The sequence below is a fragment of the Cygnus atratus genome, chromosome 5 (genome assembly GCF_013377495.2).
Source record: "Cygnus atratus isolate AKBS03 ecotype Queensland, Australia chromosome 5, CAtr_DNAZoo_HiC_assembly, whole genome shotgun sequence".
NCBI lineage: Eukaryota > Metazoa > Chordata > Aves > Anseriformes > Anatidae > Cygnus > Cygnus atratus.
In genome coordinates this window covers 49063304-49081408 of record NC_066366.1, presented here as the reverse complement: position 1 = coordinate 49081408, position 18105 = coordinate 49063304, and the positions used below count along the sequence as shown (strand labels likewise).

The 18105-nt window shown below is 42.5% G+C and overlaps 1 protein-coding gene across 1 annotated transcript in view; it reads right to left on the bottom strand.

The window, feature by feature from the left end:
* SLC24A4 (solute carrier family 24 member 4) overlaps window positions 1-17546 on the bottom strand; it is a 93384-nt gene extending 75838 nt beyond the window's left edge. Inside the window, exons 1-2 of the mRNA XM_035539784.1 lie at window positions 17414-17546; window positions 15148-15258 (exon numbers count right to left, since the gene is read on the bottom strand). Coding sequence (XP_035395677.1) covers window positions 15148-15258; window positions 17414-17492 — 190 coding nt within the window. The 5' untranslated portion in view covers window positions 17493-17546. The remainder of the gene's footprint in view (window positions 1-15147; window positions 15259-17413) is intronic.
* Between the last annotated feature and the right edge of the window lie 559 nt (window positions 17547-18105).

Below are 18105 nucleotides of genomic sequence, written 5' to 3'. Positions count from 1 at the left end.
GATACACATGGTAAATACACACATTTCCTCTCAAACTTCTAGATATTACTAGCTTAGTCACACTGGTTTCAAGCTATTGGTAACTTGAGTCACCACTTACTTTCACTCAGGGCTGTCTTGTGACTGTATTTTCAGCTTCACTGTGAGGAGTTAGATGGATATTGACTCCTTTGATTCAGTCAAGGCAGTTCTTGCCATTTTTACCATGCTCTTACTGCCACTAGCCTGACTTGTGTCTGTACAAAGTGAAACTCAAATGGCACCATGCTCCATCACAATGGGCTAGAGCGAGGAGTTAATGAGGATCACTAAAAACCCGTTTAATGCACTTACATGTATTCTGATGCACGTTTCTTTCATGGGTCTGTCCTTAAACACCAGCAGAGAAACCCTAGCTCCTGCTAGATGAAGCAGGCCAATGCTGCATTTGCTATGTACGAAGTCCTACTGATGTCAACAGTGGCTTAGAAAGAGCCAGTAGGGTCACACCACTGAATTATTTTGGAAAAAAAACAAACGACAACGAAACTCAAAACCCTTGGTTCCTGCACAATTCTTTGATTCCCTATTTTGCCTGAACACAGGCTGAAACTTGAATGATTTTTACCAATCAATACTCAAGGCAGTGGAAATGTCCCAGTCCAAGAAAGGACCAACAACTTTGATTTCAGTTTAATTACATTTAACTTTTAGACTTGTGTATAAATGCGGTACTGAATCAAAATGTTTGCTCAAGTCAGTCAAGTGAAATCATGAATCTACTACAGGTACACTTTAAAATCTGCCTTTCAGACTAAAGTGAACTCACTTCAGTCTTGGATAGCCTAACAAACTTTCAGTTCTTGACAACTTCATCCTGGGACAAAAACAGATCCTCAGGAACTGCTGTCTACCTGCGTCCTATTACTGCCACTGCACAAGTCCACCCCATAGTCTCAGTTTCCAAAATGTGGACAAAAAGAAAGATGCCAATCAATCAAATGAAAAAATAATCCAAACACCGGAAGTAAATAAATATAAATCTCTAAATCCAGACATACATTTAGAAGATTAAATTTGAGAGATAGGACTATTTCTGTAATACTGAAGTGCAATCATGTATGTGAGGGTCATTTCACTTTAGCAGAGATGTCACTCCAGCCTGTCCTCAACACTACGTGGGAGGTTTACACTAATCAACTTTTTCTGAAGTTTAAATTCTAGTGCCACATCAATAGCTGTTACACAACAGCAAGAAATACTAGCTGTGCTGATTTTACAAAAGTAAGCCTGTCCCTGTTTTCAAGCATTGGAATCGACAGATATTTCCCCATAAAAAATAATTTTAGATCATAAAGTTCAGTGATTTAGACAAGAACAAATAAATAAAGTGATGCATTATGATTTACAACGCCAGAGCTATTTTACAGTTAGCATTAACTTTTGGCAGGCCTGGAAAATAAAAAAAGGGAAGAAGAAAAAAGGGGGGCAGAAATTCTAAAGATTTTTATCTTCACTATATACCTCACACAACGGTATGATTGTTCTCATAGTTTTATTTTTGTGTTTCATTCTTTATGTATTGGCGACTCAACTTTTTCCCAGAAGAGAGAGGGAGCACACTCCTTTCCCAAGTTTGTTTCAAAGAGAATCAAACAATCTGAAGCATTTTCTCATAAAACATAGACCACGCAGCTCACCAGCCAGCAAAGCCAAATTCCTATTCTTGGCTTCTGTTACTTTGCAGTGGTAAAGCTGCCTGGCACTCACAGCAGCCTCTGAAGGAGCACACGTGGAATTTAAGCCTTTTAAATTCTAAGAAAGTCTTTCAGCTAACAAAGTCCTTTTCTAAAGCAAACAGGAGAAAGAAAAAAAAAAAGAGGGGGGGAGTCAGACACGTCTCATCAAAACACACACGTATTCACACACTGGACTTCAGGGGGAATCAAAACATAGTGTAACTCTGGTTAATCTCATAATTGCAAGAGGCTTTTATCCATGGCTGTTAAATAACACGATCCAAGTTGCCTCTCCAAGATTAAGTGCATAAAGTCACTCTGCAACTGAAATAGCAAGTCACGGATGGGTTTGCTATGCCGTTTACATTAAGAAGAGAAAGATCATTTTTTAGTAATTACCCTTATAAAAGAATGACTACTGTGTCTTTAACACACAAAGGTATTACTACCAGATATAAATGCACTCATTGTAAACATAATGACTGTAAAACTTTAAATTTTTTACTCCTGTAAATACCTAATTTGATGCACTATTCTAAAACATGCAATCCATTTGTTCTTCCCCATATTAAAGATACCGTTGCTCCTTTTTCTGCCTGTAAAATTACATATTTAGGATAAAAAAAATACATATCAGAGCAATGAACTGAATAATTTGAGGGTAAGAGACAAATGCTTCCCTGACAAGCTACACCATGTTTACATTCACTCTAGACCAGACACTATAACGTGGCACCTACGTAGGTGTCAGTCTGCCATTAAGGAATCCAGGATCATCTTCATTCTCTCCCAAGAGAAAGGCTTACTATTATAAAGATGCTTTTCATGGTCAGAGCCCAAGCTAACTGGATAATATTTGTAAAAGGGATAAAGGGATCTAGGTTCCCAGCTGGAATTCAATTAACTTTTTTGCTCCCTGGGAAAGAAAAAAAAAAATGCTTTGTGGAGCAAAGGAATATAGGCAGAGTCACAGAGAGCAGTCACTGCTGCAGCCACAGCTGGAACTGAGGATTTCCTGGTCCCCATGCCATGCTGAAGCACTGGATCTGGTCTTCTGCAGTAAATAAGACAAGCAGAAAACCATCATCATTTACTACAGGGATGGAAGCTAGTTTTCTATTAAAATATATATACGAGAATCTACTTTTTATAACAATGAGCAAGACTCTGGTTTGGGGTCAGGTCTGTAGACCCTCCAGAATCACGGGATATCATCCCCTACCACAGCCTGAGCAAAGTGAGATGCCACAAGGCTAAGCTCTGTAGCTCTGACAGGCACAGAGCCAAGGCTGTCAAACAGCCATTTTCCACCCTGTGCTTTGGATACAGGAGGTCCTCACCTCTTCCACAAGCCTTCAGATGTGCTTAGTCAGTCTCCATAGCTGAAAACCCTTTGAAGAAGGGTAGATTTGACCCACAGATCCCAGCTGGGTCCCTGTCAAGGGGTATCTGGCAGAGGCGGTGCAATCTCTCCTCCTCAGAGCTGCTCGGCAGTGCTCAGCTCTCATAGTCTGATCCGGAGTCAGCAACGTGATAGGACCAGACCACTTGGAAGCAGTTACTGGATGGAAGGGCAGGATTCTAGTTGTGAAGAGGCTCATTTTTTCCTTAAGAAGCACATAACACATGCATCACTACTCCCATCCCACCTGCAGTCTCATCCCAGAAGACCAGTGCTGCCGGTGGCATTTACATAGCATTCAGCCCTGCAGGGGCAGGAATGGACGACAAAACATTGAATTTTGAAATTGTTCAACAAAACCAAAAGATTCTACAAATAATTTAATGTTGTCCACAAAATATGAACAATTTCAAAGCCACTGAGCTTGTAGAAACAGCACTTTTTAAGACCCAGAAGAGTTTGTATGATCTCAGCAACTGTTGTTTTTTCAATTTAACTTCTCTTCTGCACGTACAAATCGGTCTTCTACAGTCATCTATAGGTACCAGCTAGTGAAGCAGGTACTAAGTAAAGAGAATTTCACAAGTAGATGTTTAGCAGAGACTTTATTCTTTAGCCAGTCCGCAATTTTTAAAAGCAAACTTTTTAAAGTCAAGTTTGCATTGTTTCAAAAGCAGTTATAAATACATCTTTCAACATCAGCAAACTGTGCTCGCTGTGCAACCTCCAAGACTACATGAAGAACAACAGTATTTTTACCATCAGCCCCCCTTAGCTCATTAGAAAGGCAAACTTTGAGTCGGGTGGGAACAGACTGTGGCCCATGCAGCAGGTGAATCAAGTTGACTTCCCTTTACCAGTCTGTTGTCTTGCAGAGAAAGCAACCCAGCTCCAACCTTTAATTACCTAAACAGTACTTACTAAACTTAGTTGCCCTGAATATCCACAGATTAAAGCAGTTCTGGAGATGATCCCAGATAGTCTTTCCAAGTAAGAACTCTCCTATCAGGTGCTGTCACACTAATCAACCCTGGTAGACCAAATAACCACAGTAAACACATACAGAATTTAAAGAAAACATAACTCACTTCAAATCTGAATTACTTTTACTTGTTCTCTTTCCACACTCAGAAGTCAGCTACAGTCAATACAATTGATACAGTTGATATTTAATGCAGTCTCTCTCTCAAAGTGTTACCAACCTGTTTTCCCTCTTCCACAAAATATCGCCCAGTGGTACAACCATAAACACAGCAGCTTCCCTTGTCACTATTTTCTTTCTCTGTCTCCTTCTCAGGATCCAGGTTGTTCCTTCAGCTTGAAAACCACTTGCAGGCATCTCCGTGGACAGCAGCTGTAGTCCTTCTCACTCCCATATCAGAACAACTGAAAAGATCTACGTGTTCCAAGGATCTTCTGTTGGTCCTTCTCCCTTTAAAGGGAGGAGAAGGGGAAACAGCTGAATGCTGCCTTACGCAGCAATTACCAGCTGGTGGGACTGGCTGGGCAATGCTAAAACTTCACTTCCCTGAGGCAAGTTGGATACTTCACTTGACAACCCTTGGGTATCACCATAAACCAAAACCATTCAGTGTGCCAAAGCTGGTCTAGGCACACCCTTGCCCCACTGATACCAGTAATGGTACGGTGTAGCTGGTAATGGTGCCCCTTCTTTTTGACTTTGTAAAAACATACAAGGCGGGGGGATCTCTGTTGTGAAAAGTTTTGTTTCTCGTGAAAAAAAAAAATGTACAATAGAGGAGTCAAATGACGATGAGCTGATCAGGAAGGATGGCAGAGAGATGATGGTGGTAGCAACAAAAGTTCCCTGCTCAATTAATTTCGTATGGCTGCAATTTCAGGGTAAAAAAAAAAAAAAAAATGCAGCTTAGCTACTGACCCTCTCTGCAGACTTTGGGTGACTCACTTTGCCTCTTTCCTTCTTTTTCCTTTTCCTCATCCATTTCCATGCGGGCTCTTTGGGACCACCACTGCATCTCGACAAGGACAGACAACACTACAGCCCTAGAGGGACCCTCCTCTTCTTCCTCCACCCTAAACCGGCAGATCCTCTGCTCCTGACTGAAACAGGACTAATGACTATGCCAGCTCTGACTTGTTCCCAGTGTAGCCAAACCTGGCGGGCTGATCTCCTGAGAGCACCGTGATACTCACGGCTCATGAGCAGAGATTCAAAAAAGGAAAGAATTACAGCCTTCCAGATAGTTTCTTTCACATACTGATCTGCGAGGGGCAGCACAAAGACAGTAAGAAAAGGCAAATGGACACTGGGAATTCATCTCAGTGTTTGAGTGCAGGTAAAGGAAGCAGAGAAAGGCTAGCAGCAACAGGGAAGGGGAAGGCCTGTGAAAAGCCTAAGGTGAGAAAAAGCCTTACAATTTCAGGCTACGGCAGAAGCCAAAGATCCTGACAAAAGATTTAAAGAAATGCAACACAAGCAGGCTAGGAATGCAACCCTTATGAAGGCACGGAAAGTGTTTGAACAGAAATGGTTCTCACCAGAGAATAATTACGTTCAGAGAATTAATCCAGAAGCAGTATCTCACCGTCCAGCAACAAATCTGCAGGGCAGAACCTCTTCTGCTGTAGCTGCCATGGCTGCAATGACACTGTGGAGTTAAGGCAGTGTACAGCAGCACAGATATGCTCCCAGATGCCTTAATGAACAATGCCTCCCTCTCTTTGGGAGTCTGTATTTTGGGCTAGGAACTCAAAATTCAAAGCACATACTGATTCACAATAAAGGAAAAAAAAATCTATTTTTTCCCATTTCAGCCTCTTTGAGCTTCTAAACACAGTTTCATCCATTTTAACTTCATCATTCCCAAAGTTGAGAAATTTCCCACCATCTGTGAATCTTTACATCTCGCTATTGAAAGGTTGAAATCCCTCCACACAATAGATCCAGTCACGTTACCCTCAACCCACTGAACAAGTGACTGCATCATATGCAAGGAAAACAAAAAGTCATCAGGTGTCAGCAATCTCTGAGAATAGCCCAAAAAGCAAGCATGGGTGGAAACTGAACAGGCAAAGTCTAAATCTTTTGTGTTGGCAGGAAGGATGGAGGCACATTGGTCACCGTTCCCCTGCACGGGTAGAGAGAGTCACTCTTAAAATCGTTAATCCAGCACCTGTCATTAACATGAAACCATTAACTTAATGTTGTAAAAAAGGAAACAATTGAGCAAGCAGATAGACACATAGCCTGCATCCTACCTGAAGTGTCTGCTCTGCTGTACTTCACCTTATCAGCAGAGTCCCAGCAGGAATGAATTTGACTCACACTTTCTAAGGCTAATATGTTTTCTACTATAATGTCTTCAATGTCTGTCAACTTTAAAGAATAAAGGAAACCATCACTCTTTATTGCCTGAGGGGTTTGCCTTGCTATAGAACAGGAGTGATGCCAGTTTAATTGTCAGCAGGTTCATGGAATATTTTCAGCCTGCTAAGGTGGGTAACCACATCTAGTAATGGATACGGTGACAGAAATGTACACAAAAATTATGTAACTTCTGATAAAATAATTCAATTAATGAGGGTTCTTGTCAAAAATATTAGCAGAACAAAGTTTAAAATTTACTGTAGTGAAATTGCACACCATGCCTAAGTATATTTTTAAATCAGTCGTTTTGGCCCTTGAAACAAACGCTGAGGTTCAGAGACAGAACTGAGGCTCAGGAAGGTCTGGTTTGGGTGGAGCTTTCTACATCGCTTTGTACCTAGGTGCTCCCACCAGTACAGGCTCTGAAAATGCATGCCCAACCCATGCAAAAAAAAAAAAAAAAAAAAAGAATATAAACTGTGAACGTTTCCAGTTTTATGTGCCAAACACAAGGCTAAAGTGTAGCCCTTCTGTAACTCAAGCTCTTTTTAGAGCCTCCTGTTGCTTTTCATTCTGGACTCCTTGCCCAGCCCAAACCAAACTTCTCACTGCACTTTCACTTCTCTTACCCCTTTTATCACTTTCTCTACTTACTGGTCCACAGGGCCAGCCTCCTTGCCCTGCTGTTGCCAGGATTCTCCCATGGTTCATTATCCAAATTCAGCCTCCTTCCACTCTTGATTTTGCATCCCTTTCACCTATCCTCCAACTCCAGTCCCCAACTCTGGATAACCTTAATTTTCCTACCACTCAACTCTAAATCCCAAGTTTGTCTATCCCTCTTGAAACTTCTGGTGACTATTTTCTACCTGCAGCTCCTTTCCACAATCCACTTCCCTGCAGCCCAGTTCTGTTCTTGTCCAGTTTCACCTGAATCCTCCACGTTGTGTGGTCCAAGCTACGGACCGTGAGACGCTGAAAGCACAGAGACAGCATCTTTGCTCTCCGCGGTGTTCTACAACTCACGGGACTAAACGCAGACTCACCAAAGGTAGATGCTTCAGAAACTTCAGATAGCCGCAAAAGTGACTCAGAAGAACTTCAAAGCTGGTAATTTTGAGTTTTAGTCTACAATTATGTATGCATCAGTGACATAACAAGTGGCTCTTTGAGGGGAAGAAAATGGGGTTGCTTGTTTGGTTGCTTTTTATACAGCTTACAGGCTGTTTAAAATTTATCAAGCTGGCCACACAAAAGCACTCACATTTCTCTTTTACATTTCCTATTAAAATAGCAATCCATGTGAAGCAAACACTCACCATAACAGCTTCAAATGCTTTAAGTCTGCCAAAACTACAAGCAATTCAAGCAAGTTCTTGCAATGAGACATGTCAGCTAGCCTAAAATTGGCTACAAACCACTGCCATCTAAGCATGGCTGGTGCCCACTTACAACTTCTAATGAAAAACATTCTCTTTTCTTTCTTTACAGTCAATTAAATTACGCTAGCAAGTAATGAAGCCAGTGTTTTAACATCAAACAATGCAGTGTCTCATAAAGATGCTATCCTACGCCAACCCCCAGGGTATGGATTAATGCTCACACAGACTGATTTGCAATGCCTTTCCAACCCGTCTCCTCCAAGACTAGAGCAAGGTGTGGTGATAACTGTGCATGACACGAAGTAAGAGAGCAGCTTCTTCTGTCTCAGCTGCAGTACATGGCAAGACATCACAGACAGTAAGGTGAAAAGTAAGGAGTGAAAAGGAAACTGCCATAGATGAGGATGGGTAAATTTAAACATGCCTTTTATACCAACAGCAAGATTTTCTGTGGGTGGAAAACGGAGCAGACTTCCACATAGAAAGGTCTGTCTGCATGGTCATACGAGTGAGAAACAGACCCAAATACACATGCATAGTCCCACATTAAGGGCGAGATATTCAGCGAGACCACGGAGACCTGGCTGTACCAGTCTTGTTAACTTCGACTTTGAAATCTCCAAGTCAGGATTTCAAATATGTTCCAAGTGAAATGTAACTCCTTGTATTCTTTGTATGGTCTATACCAGATCATAGGAAAACAGAGGTCAGATTAATCCAACCTTCTGCTCAAACATCATCTTCACTTCAAGCCTACTTCTTTGTTTCAGAGAAAAGACACACCTTGTAAAAATTATAATCCAAAGTGTGCTTTTAACTGGAGCAAAACCAACTGTAAATAAAAATGAATCACGTGAAATAAAGATTATAGCAGGTAACATCTTAATTAGGTTTAAGAATATACAGTAATAAATTAATTTGTATTTCATTTTGCTTCATTTGCTCTTGTTTACTACATCTCTAACTGGCATTTTAGTCAGACACTTATTTGCTGTGTGGTAAACTACTTCCTGCAAATTTGGCGCCTAGACCTGGGGAAATGGATAAATTACCCTGGAGTTCGTTTTCTGTTCTCAGCTCTCCAGGGGATGCCGCTGGCAGGTTAAGCCAAGCACAGAGAGATGTTTGTCTCATTTCTTTCAACCAGTTTGGATGTCAGTATTAATACACTGCTATAAAATGAACAGCTCAGAGAGAAGGTTGGTTATTTTTGAAATTTCAGCTTCAAACAAAGCATATTTCCTAACCTGGTTCACAAAAAAAAAAATTAAAATCCTAATTAACTTCAATGACATCCACCTGCCGGCCCTTCAAATACTCACATCGATAAGCCGGGCAAAGAGTGTGAGAAGTTCAACCTAAATGTAGGTGTGAATTCTGAACAGGAGACCTTGGGAGCCACACATGGAAAACTTGCCATTACACGTTTGTCATTTGCCCTCAACTCGTCCACTTAAAGTGGTTTCAAATCATCACACATCTATCTCCCCCTGCAAACAGAAACCATCCAAATGAGATCACAATCAATAAAGTTTACTGCTCAGCATCTACAGGGACAAGAGTGAGTCTAGCAACTTTTTTTTTTAATCAAAACAAAAACAAAGCAAAGAAACCTTACAAGCATATGACAATTGGCTACAGAAATAAGTGATATGCCAGCTGGTTAGTAAGTCTTCCACTACATAAATACATGCATCTGTGCACGTGTACGTATGCATTTGCTGGACATTGCACCTATATATCTGAATACCATATTCATATGAGCAAATAAGATTTTTTTTTAAAAACTTTCCTCATTTTCATTTTCTTTTAGACCAACACAAGACTAGAATATTTAAGGCTGATAAATTTCCTGTTCTTTCTTTATTCACATAAAACATGTGAATAAAGAAATATTTTAAGTCAAAACGTATAGACTATCAGTGAATCTATCATACCACAACAGCTGCACATTTTCTATGCATCAGGGCAGAGAAAAAGTCTGACTGATTATGAAAGGCTGGGGAGGAATATTTGCAAATAACACTGTTATTGTCTGTATTACCTCAGTCAGATGTAGTCTTGCTGTGCTAGGCACTGTGTGAATGCACAGTGAAAGAACCTTCAGGTCATGCTGAGCTTACCAATTTGTACTGCTCATGAAACAAGGGGTTACAGTGAAATTATTAGAAATACCACTTAAAAATGAGGGTCTAAGACACTTATCCCTGTTACAAAATGGAATTTTGGTCTAGTGAAGATCACGAGCAAATTGTTTAAAAGAAATATATATTATCACATTGTTTAAAAAAATACTTAGCACAAAATGACATATTCCACCAGCAATGAAAGTATGTTTAGAACAGCATTTAATACACAGAGTTTATGATCTTACACGCTAAGGAGTCTATACAGATTAAGAAAAAAAGGACATAAATCCCACATACTGAGAATGATGCATCTAACTAAGCACTACTTTTTATTAAAAAAAAAAAGAGGGAAAACAATGCTTCCTATAGTGTCTTGACTGTACACGAAGTAGCTTTTTCTGTCATTTTGGAAAATTACTTGGAAGAGTCAGTCTTGTCTCCTCTAGTCAGTGAGAACACCATCATTGATTTTTGCAGAAAGAGTAACAGGCTCTTGTATTCTCTACGGTACGTAGAGACTTCTGGAGTTTCTCTACAATGCATCACATTCTACATGAGTCCCCGAGGTTTGAATAACTAGCAGTGTAAAATATACACAGACTTAATGACTTTTGATCCTGACTCTGAACTCAAGTTACACACATGCTGCTGGGAAACACACTTTATTTCGCTGTAGAGGACTGATTCTTTTTCTCTCACTGCAGGAACAGAAAGCATTACTACAATGTGCCTTTTAATTCTAAAGTAAAAAGGCAGCATGACTCAGAAAGAAATGCTAACCTCTGCCTTTCCCCCCAACCCACAATTCATCATTACCCACCGATAACAATAGGAGGAGCACACTGGAACCAAATCCCCAGTTGCTTAAAATCAATGCAGCTCATGAACTGTCCGTGGCTGACAAACCTCTGGACAGGAAAGCCCCCAGACTCTTCCAGTTTCAAGGCAGCCCACTGACTAGTGTCAGAAGACTGCAACAGAAATTTCTAATTCACAGCAAGTCATTAAAGCATTCTCTGTGATGTATACAGAGATGACTTGAAAACATTCACAATGGAAAGGAGCCCAGACCAATTGTTACTAGCCTAGCATGATCCAGCACAGCCACGCGGCTACAAACACCACAGCACCCGGTCACCCCTGCTCACGGCCGCTCTCGAAACGTTACTCAGAGTTCTGGAAGACACGGAGATCGTGGGAACATCTTGAAACAAGAGGCGAGCCACAGGAGCAGGGGAGCTATAAATCTGACTCGCTGGGCAGATGGCACCGCAAGCTAGCGAGCTGATGGCAGATGGAACCGGGAGTTTGGGTAAGGCAAGAAAATTGGTTGAAAACTAATGAAATCTGTGAAGACACTAACGACGTCGACTCTCCCTTTCTGATCACTTTGCTTTAAGTCAGGGTCAGCTGAAGGGTCAGGGTCAGAGCCTTTTGCCTTCCACTTCATGCCCGCTGTCATGGCACTGGCCACCACCAGCTGTACCTTTTCATGGCAGAGGAGCTTCCAACAGGGAGTTTCAAGCCAGAATCTTTAATGGAAAATTGCTATACAGCACACTAACTTCGCTGTTAGTCCGGATGAGAACTGGGGTTGGCTTGGTGCTCACGAGTGCTCCATCTCCTTCCTGCGCCGACCTACAGTTCTGTCGTTGCCCTTATGGGATCAGTAGGACCTATAGCTGCCTAGGACTGCAGAACAGTTACCATCTGAAAAAGCACGTAGCATCCTTTAAGATATTCATGAATATCAGTCCCTCTAGCCTCCAAATGTCAGACAAACCTTTCCCCTCTAGTTCTATATTACTAACAAATAAATTGCTACCTTCTCCCCGTCCTTCTTCCCTCTTTACATACAAACACACACATAAACACATCCACACATATATTTTTTCCTTTCCTTCATCAGAGCATTGGGGTTCTTATGTAGAGCAACATTGCAAAGACTTCAAAGGGGCTTTTTTATTCTGATACAATAGCCTCAGAAGTATTAATAACGTTTCCAGAAGAACACAATACAAAATCATCTACTCCTGTAAATGAGACAATCTCATACAGCGTAGGCCATCTGAGCTTCTAGCAGACAGCAGTTTCCAAAGGCTTCTAACATTACTACCAGAGGCTTATGGAGTTTTTTTCCCCCAAGACGTATTCAACCAAGTATGAGCATTTCTTACCACTGTCATGAACTGCAAGGCTTTCATGGTCTTATAAACTTCTATAGCTGCAACTTCTGACAACTGGGGATTTTTTTTTATTTGCATGTAAGCAAGAAAAGGGGATGAAGTGGTAAATAAATTAACTTTGTTGAAAGCCTTTGGGAAAAGAGAAGTAAAGCTGCAGACTTGTGTGGGAAGCTAATAAAAAGGGAGCACAGCAACAGCACTGCAATGACACAAAGGATTAACAGGCTCTCAGCAAGAACTTGCATTCCCCGAGGTATGAAGTTCTTGTATCCTAAACACATATAGAGAAACATCCACCTAACACAAGGAAACTGCTATGTACCACACACACACCCATGCATCTGTAGAGCCCCTAGTGCTTAAAGGAGGTACAAAAATGGCATAGGTAAGAATAAGTACTTCCTATAAGGGAGCCCATACAGAGCACCATATTCATACAACACATATATGCCTAATAACTGTCTGTTTTTAAGATGAAAAATAAAATCAACAACCAGACATTCAAAATGTTTGACAACACATTCCTGAGATTTTCATTAAATTTAGAAGGGTGGTTTTCTGGGATGAGTGAAAGTTTGCTTGTTCCAACTGAAAACCCACATTTTTCCACCAATTTTCCATGTGATCTCAATCAAGTCTCTTAGCCTTTCACTTCACTTGGTCTCTTAGCCAAGTCACTTAGCCTGTGACTGCTTTCCCCAGATGTAGTCACAGGGTTACGCAAGCCGCATTATCATGGAGATGAGCTATTCTACTTGTTCCTTTTTGATAGGTTTTAGGTCACTGTACCTTCTTCTCATCACACTGCAAATCTCTATCTCCGGCTACCAGACAGGAACCAAAAAGAAAAAAAAATCTGCAGAAGTTACTACTGAGCAATAACAATTGTGGGTTCTTACAAACCCATTCTTGTCCAACAAGCATCAGTTTCATTAGTTTTCAGATGTTCCCCTTATTTGTAGCTATCTTACATCTAGGCACTCTTGCAGCATCTAAATCCCCCCTTCAGCTGCAGAAGATCCAGAGAGATAAGCTGTACATAGCTACAGAATAACAGGAAGTGACTAAAAATGCCACAATTGCAATCCTGTGACACGTCTGATCTGTAAATCTGTGTTCTAACTGAAGAAACACCTATTAAAAAGAAAGACATTCCAACACTATGAATAGAAACCATAAATTTAACACAAGTCTCATGATAGTTTTCTAAAAACCTCAGAAGTCTGATGCATGTTTGGGCCTCCCAGCTTCCATGTGTCCAGCTCTTGTGGTTGAAGAGAAAAGTGCACCTCAACTACCTGAATTTCATATAGCAAGTCAAGTGACCCAGCTGTATTTATTTAATCCAGTTATTCTTAAACTGACCTTAGAGTTTTTAAGGACTGGAGGGAGCTGAACCATAGGATGGGGCATGCCCACGGCAGGGGGGATGGAACTAGATGATCTTTAAGGTTCCTTCAACTCAAGCCATTCTATGATCCTATGATTTGTTCCAAACATCTGGAGAAGTCAGCACTGCTCACACTACTGCAATTTATAAATAAACATATGTTTTCTCTTAGCAGTTTCACCATATCACTGTAAATAAGTTCTCATTTATCCCAAGTGGAAATCCCCATCAAGAAGTTTGAGGGGCATCTCTCTGATCCATCTTCTAAAATTTTGTGGTCTTTGTTGGCTTGGCTTTGAGTGTGCAGCCAAGTATGTGTCCATGCATGATCACATTGATACACCCACATATGCAGATGAAACTGCAATAGGAATAGGAAAAAATAGCATTCTCTGGCTATTCATCAAGAATAATTGCATCTTTACAAAGGGTCTCAATGTTTCTTCTTTCTCATCTGTGAACAACTTTGACAGATAAACCAACAGTATCATAAGGTTACAGATGCAAACATCAGTAAACTAACTCACCAAGTTCTTAACAGAAGCAGAGAGAAGCCCCGACATCAAGACAATAGAGCTAATGCTTTTGGATGCACATACTTTCAGCAATGTTCTTCCATTCCTCTCAGAAAATGCATAAGCACAGCAGTAACCCTGACTCTATATGATAGCTGCCTCAGTATTATAACAAACATGTAATTGAGAGAAGGGAACGCTGCTCCAAACTTCTCAGTGCCTGGGACTGACAGAATCCCAGAACTCATGCTGTCACTATTTGCAAGAAGGTACAGACTCTGCTGTCATCCCGTAGTTGATCAAAGAGTCATATTGCAAAAGAAAAAAAAATCTGAACTTTAAATTAATTTGGCTAGTGCCATTGGCAAAATGTCTCATCTCCCACACACCGTAAACCAAAGAGAAGCAAGGAGAGAGAGAGAAAGGAAATATACACTGGAAAGACAGATGGGAAGATGAAAGTGTTGTGGACTAACATTGATATTAGAATGCGTCATCTATCCCCGCTCTCAATCAATTATTATCCCCTGGCCAGGACAGATAACTTGAAGTAAAACAGGTTTCAGGGTTTCCATATTACTTACCTCATTTCCCTCCACAAAATACGAACTCCTACTCTGAATACAGAGTTTATCACTAAACTAGCAAAACCTGATTAAATTCACAGCAGTAATGAGTACAAATTACTGTGCTCAGGTGGTATCTCAAACACTGTATGTTTAGCTACCTATAGTTTCAAGAAGAGTGCTTCTCTCATTACCAGTGCAATATGCACAGCATTAGCTAGATAGGAATAATAACCAAAAGAAACAAAACTTCAGAAATCAAATTGTCAACACAAGTCTCAGAACAACCCCAAAACATACATACATCTGAATATTGACTTTTACCTTTGATAGATAAAGTCATCACATTATATTTCACACAAAAAAAATCTCTCTGCATAGAATATTTATGCTTTTATTATTTTTTTTTTTAAAGTTTACCACTTTTATGTTTACTGCAGCTTCATCGTGACCGCCTTGCACAATACATCTCAAGAGCTTATAAGACATCATAAAGTTTTCCCATCTTACCTGGCTCTGTACAGTTCTTTCCTTCATGTGTCCCATTAGGTGATGCCATCAATCTTCTATTCCTCCATGTCTCTGACAATACATGTCTGTCTGCAACAGTTGATTCTTGGCCTATATTAAATAGAAAGAGGTTACGTCTGCTGTCACCAGTTTTTTCCTTTATCAGCTTAACTGGACTGTATGCCCCCACTAGCCAGGACCATGGACAGACCATCAGAAGGTGAATGTGGCAAAATGAAGGTGCCACTGTGGCACATGCCAACACATGTATGCCAGGTGCTCCTAGCTACAGAGGGTAAAAGGACCTACGAAGGTGCGGTATCAGAGCCATCAGCACGTTCTGGCTATCAGAGTACCTGGCTATGACCCACGACCCAAAAATCATTCTGCAGCAAGCAAATGCTGAAACCTGTACCCTTGAAACTCAACATTTACAGATCCTACAGATGAAACCAGACCAGCTATGCTGACATGAGCAATAATCTTAGTCATCTGCACTTGCATATATTACATCACTGATTTCTAAAATATAAAAATGCATATTCACAAGTTGCAGTTGTATTTTGGCTTTATCTGAATTAATGGGCCGGTCTTTTCAGCGTTGGGTGTACATGATAACATCAATCCCTGCATAATTTGTTGAGGAAAATGAAAAATAACAACATTGTGAAGCCTCACAGGTCTTAAGAAAGAGAAACATCTTCGGAAGTCAGGGGAGCTTTTGCCTAAACTCATATTCCAGAAGCAGACTCGATAGAACTGAATACAGTGCATGAGGAGCACTTGTGATAATGCAGGGCATACAATTATAATAACCATAGGAAGAACAAATTTCTTTAATTAAATCACTTCCATTTCAACCTGAGCTATTTCAAATGAACATATTCTAATAACAAAAAATCTTCCATGCCCGATCTTACAACTTATGCTCAGTCAGCATGGAATGCTTGTGGTTTGCTACAGTGACTGTTACAAAAAAATCTAGCTTGGAAAAGTTAGTTTGCCTAGAGTATTTGCTAAAACAGGCTGCTGCCACAGTTATAAGGAACACGAAGAACAGATGGTCAGTGTTTATGGATACAATATACTGTAAATTAGCCGGCTGAAAAGAAAAAAGCCTACCTGATGCAGCATACCATCAAAAATTAGGTTATCAGGGATTTAGCTGATAACCACAGAGATTAAAAACTTTCATTAGTCATGACATTTTTCACACAAGCCCAAAAAATGTCTGGAAAACCTTTATCTGGAACAAAAACCTCAAACCATCTAAACATAACCATAGCCCAACTCGCTGCCTTCACAAACCAGTACATTTACAAAAATATATCGCTACTGCAAGGAAAAAAAAAATCACAGGCATGACAAACAGTTCTAAATAAAGCAAGAGTATATTCTGAAACCACAATTAAAAAATGCTGAAAGTTTTAAGATAAGCTATATGCTAATATAGTGTAAGGCATTAAATTCTTGTATGGATGGCTCGTTGCCATCCCAGATACATCTCAAACATCACAGGTAATAATTTAAGGACAAGAGCATTACAAAATATGAAAAGTTCCACTGGATTTTTTCTCCTAAAGCTCACAATTTACCTTCAACTGTAATTTAAGCAGATGGCCCATCCTAATTGTTACAAGAACCACAGAGATGGGCTCTTGCCTTAGTTTGATTTTGTCCTTAAACCCTCACAGAAGGTTGGCAGTCCTACCTAGGGGCCCAAGAGGTGTCCCAGTAACCTCAGGCTTCACAGCTGGGGGATGCAAAGCAAGCTGCAGGAAATGGGCCCAAAGTCGCACGTTTACAGCCCAAACTGTGCCAGCAGGTGGAAAAACAAAAACAAAACCCCACGAGCGGGAGCGATGCAGATGACAAACGCATCACTTCACCGACATGGCACTCGAACAGCGGGTGCAACAGACTCTAAAACACGAGGTCGGCACCGCTCCTTGCCCAAAACACCGAATTTCCTGACAAATCCACGCTGTAATTTGGGGCAGGTTGGAGAGAGGCGATGGAGCGGCGGCAGCCGCGCCTGCTGGAGGCTCGGGACCACGGGTCAGCGGGGCGAGGTGGCCGCGGCTGACGGGACCAGAAGCGACCGGGAAGGACCGGGCTCCGTGCAGAGCCTCCAGCCGCCCCAAGACCCCCGTGTCAGCCCCAGGCTCCCTCCTGAGGCAGCCCGGGCACCCCCAGCCACAAACTCCCGACCCCGCCGCCCCCTGCCCTGCCCGGAGCCTCCGGTCCCCGCTGCCGGGCCACTCACCCAGCCTGGAGAGCAGGCTGGACATGCACCAGGCGAAGAAGAGGATGGCGCAGATGAAGCCCAGCTGCTGCAGCAGCATCTCCCGCCTCCTGCGAACTTTCCTCAGCACAGGCAGCGCCGTCTTCGGCGGGGCGAGCGGCGGCTCCATGCGGGCGAGGGGCGGGCGGCGCGGGGCCGGCGGGCAGAGCGGGGCTCAGGGCTGCCGGCTGCCCGCGGGCGGCTCCATGGCGGGCGGCGGCGCGGGGAGAAGCCGCTGCCCGGCGCCTCGGCGAGGCAGGGAGCGGCAGGTGGCGAAGGGCGGGCGGCGGCGGCTGAGGCGGGAGGCGGCGCCCTCAGGGGCCGGGCCGAGCCCCGCGCCCCGCGGCCGCCGGGGGAGGGGGGAGCGGAGCGGCGGCCGCCCCGCTGCCTGCGCCGGGGGGAGGCGGCATCCAGGCGGCCCCTGCCCGCCCGGACGGCTCGGAAGTTTCTCCCCTCCTGCCCTCGGCGCTCGGCGGCTGAGTGTAGAGGAGCGGGCAGCGAGCCCCGGCGCGCACCCGGCCCCTCAGCTCCCGCCCGCCCCTCTCCTCCCCGCCTCTCCCCGGCAACTTTCCGGGTGCTGCCCGGGAGCCCATGGCAACGCGCGTCCCCGGGGGGGTGTGAAATTAAGCGGCCAAATTAATTAATCCTGCCCCCTGCGCCGGAGCGGGGCTCTG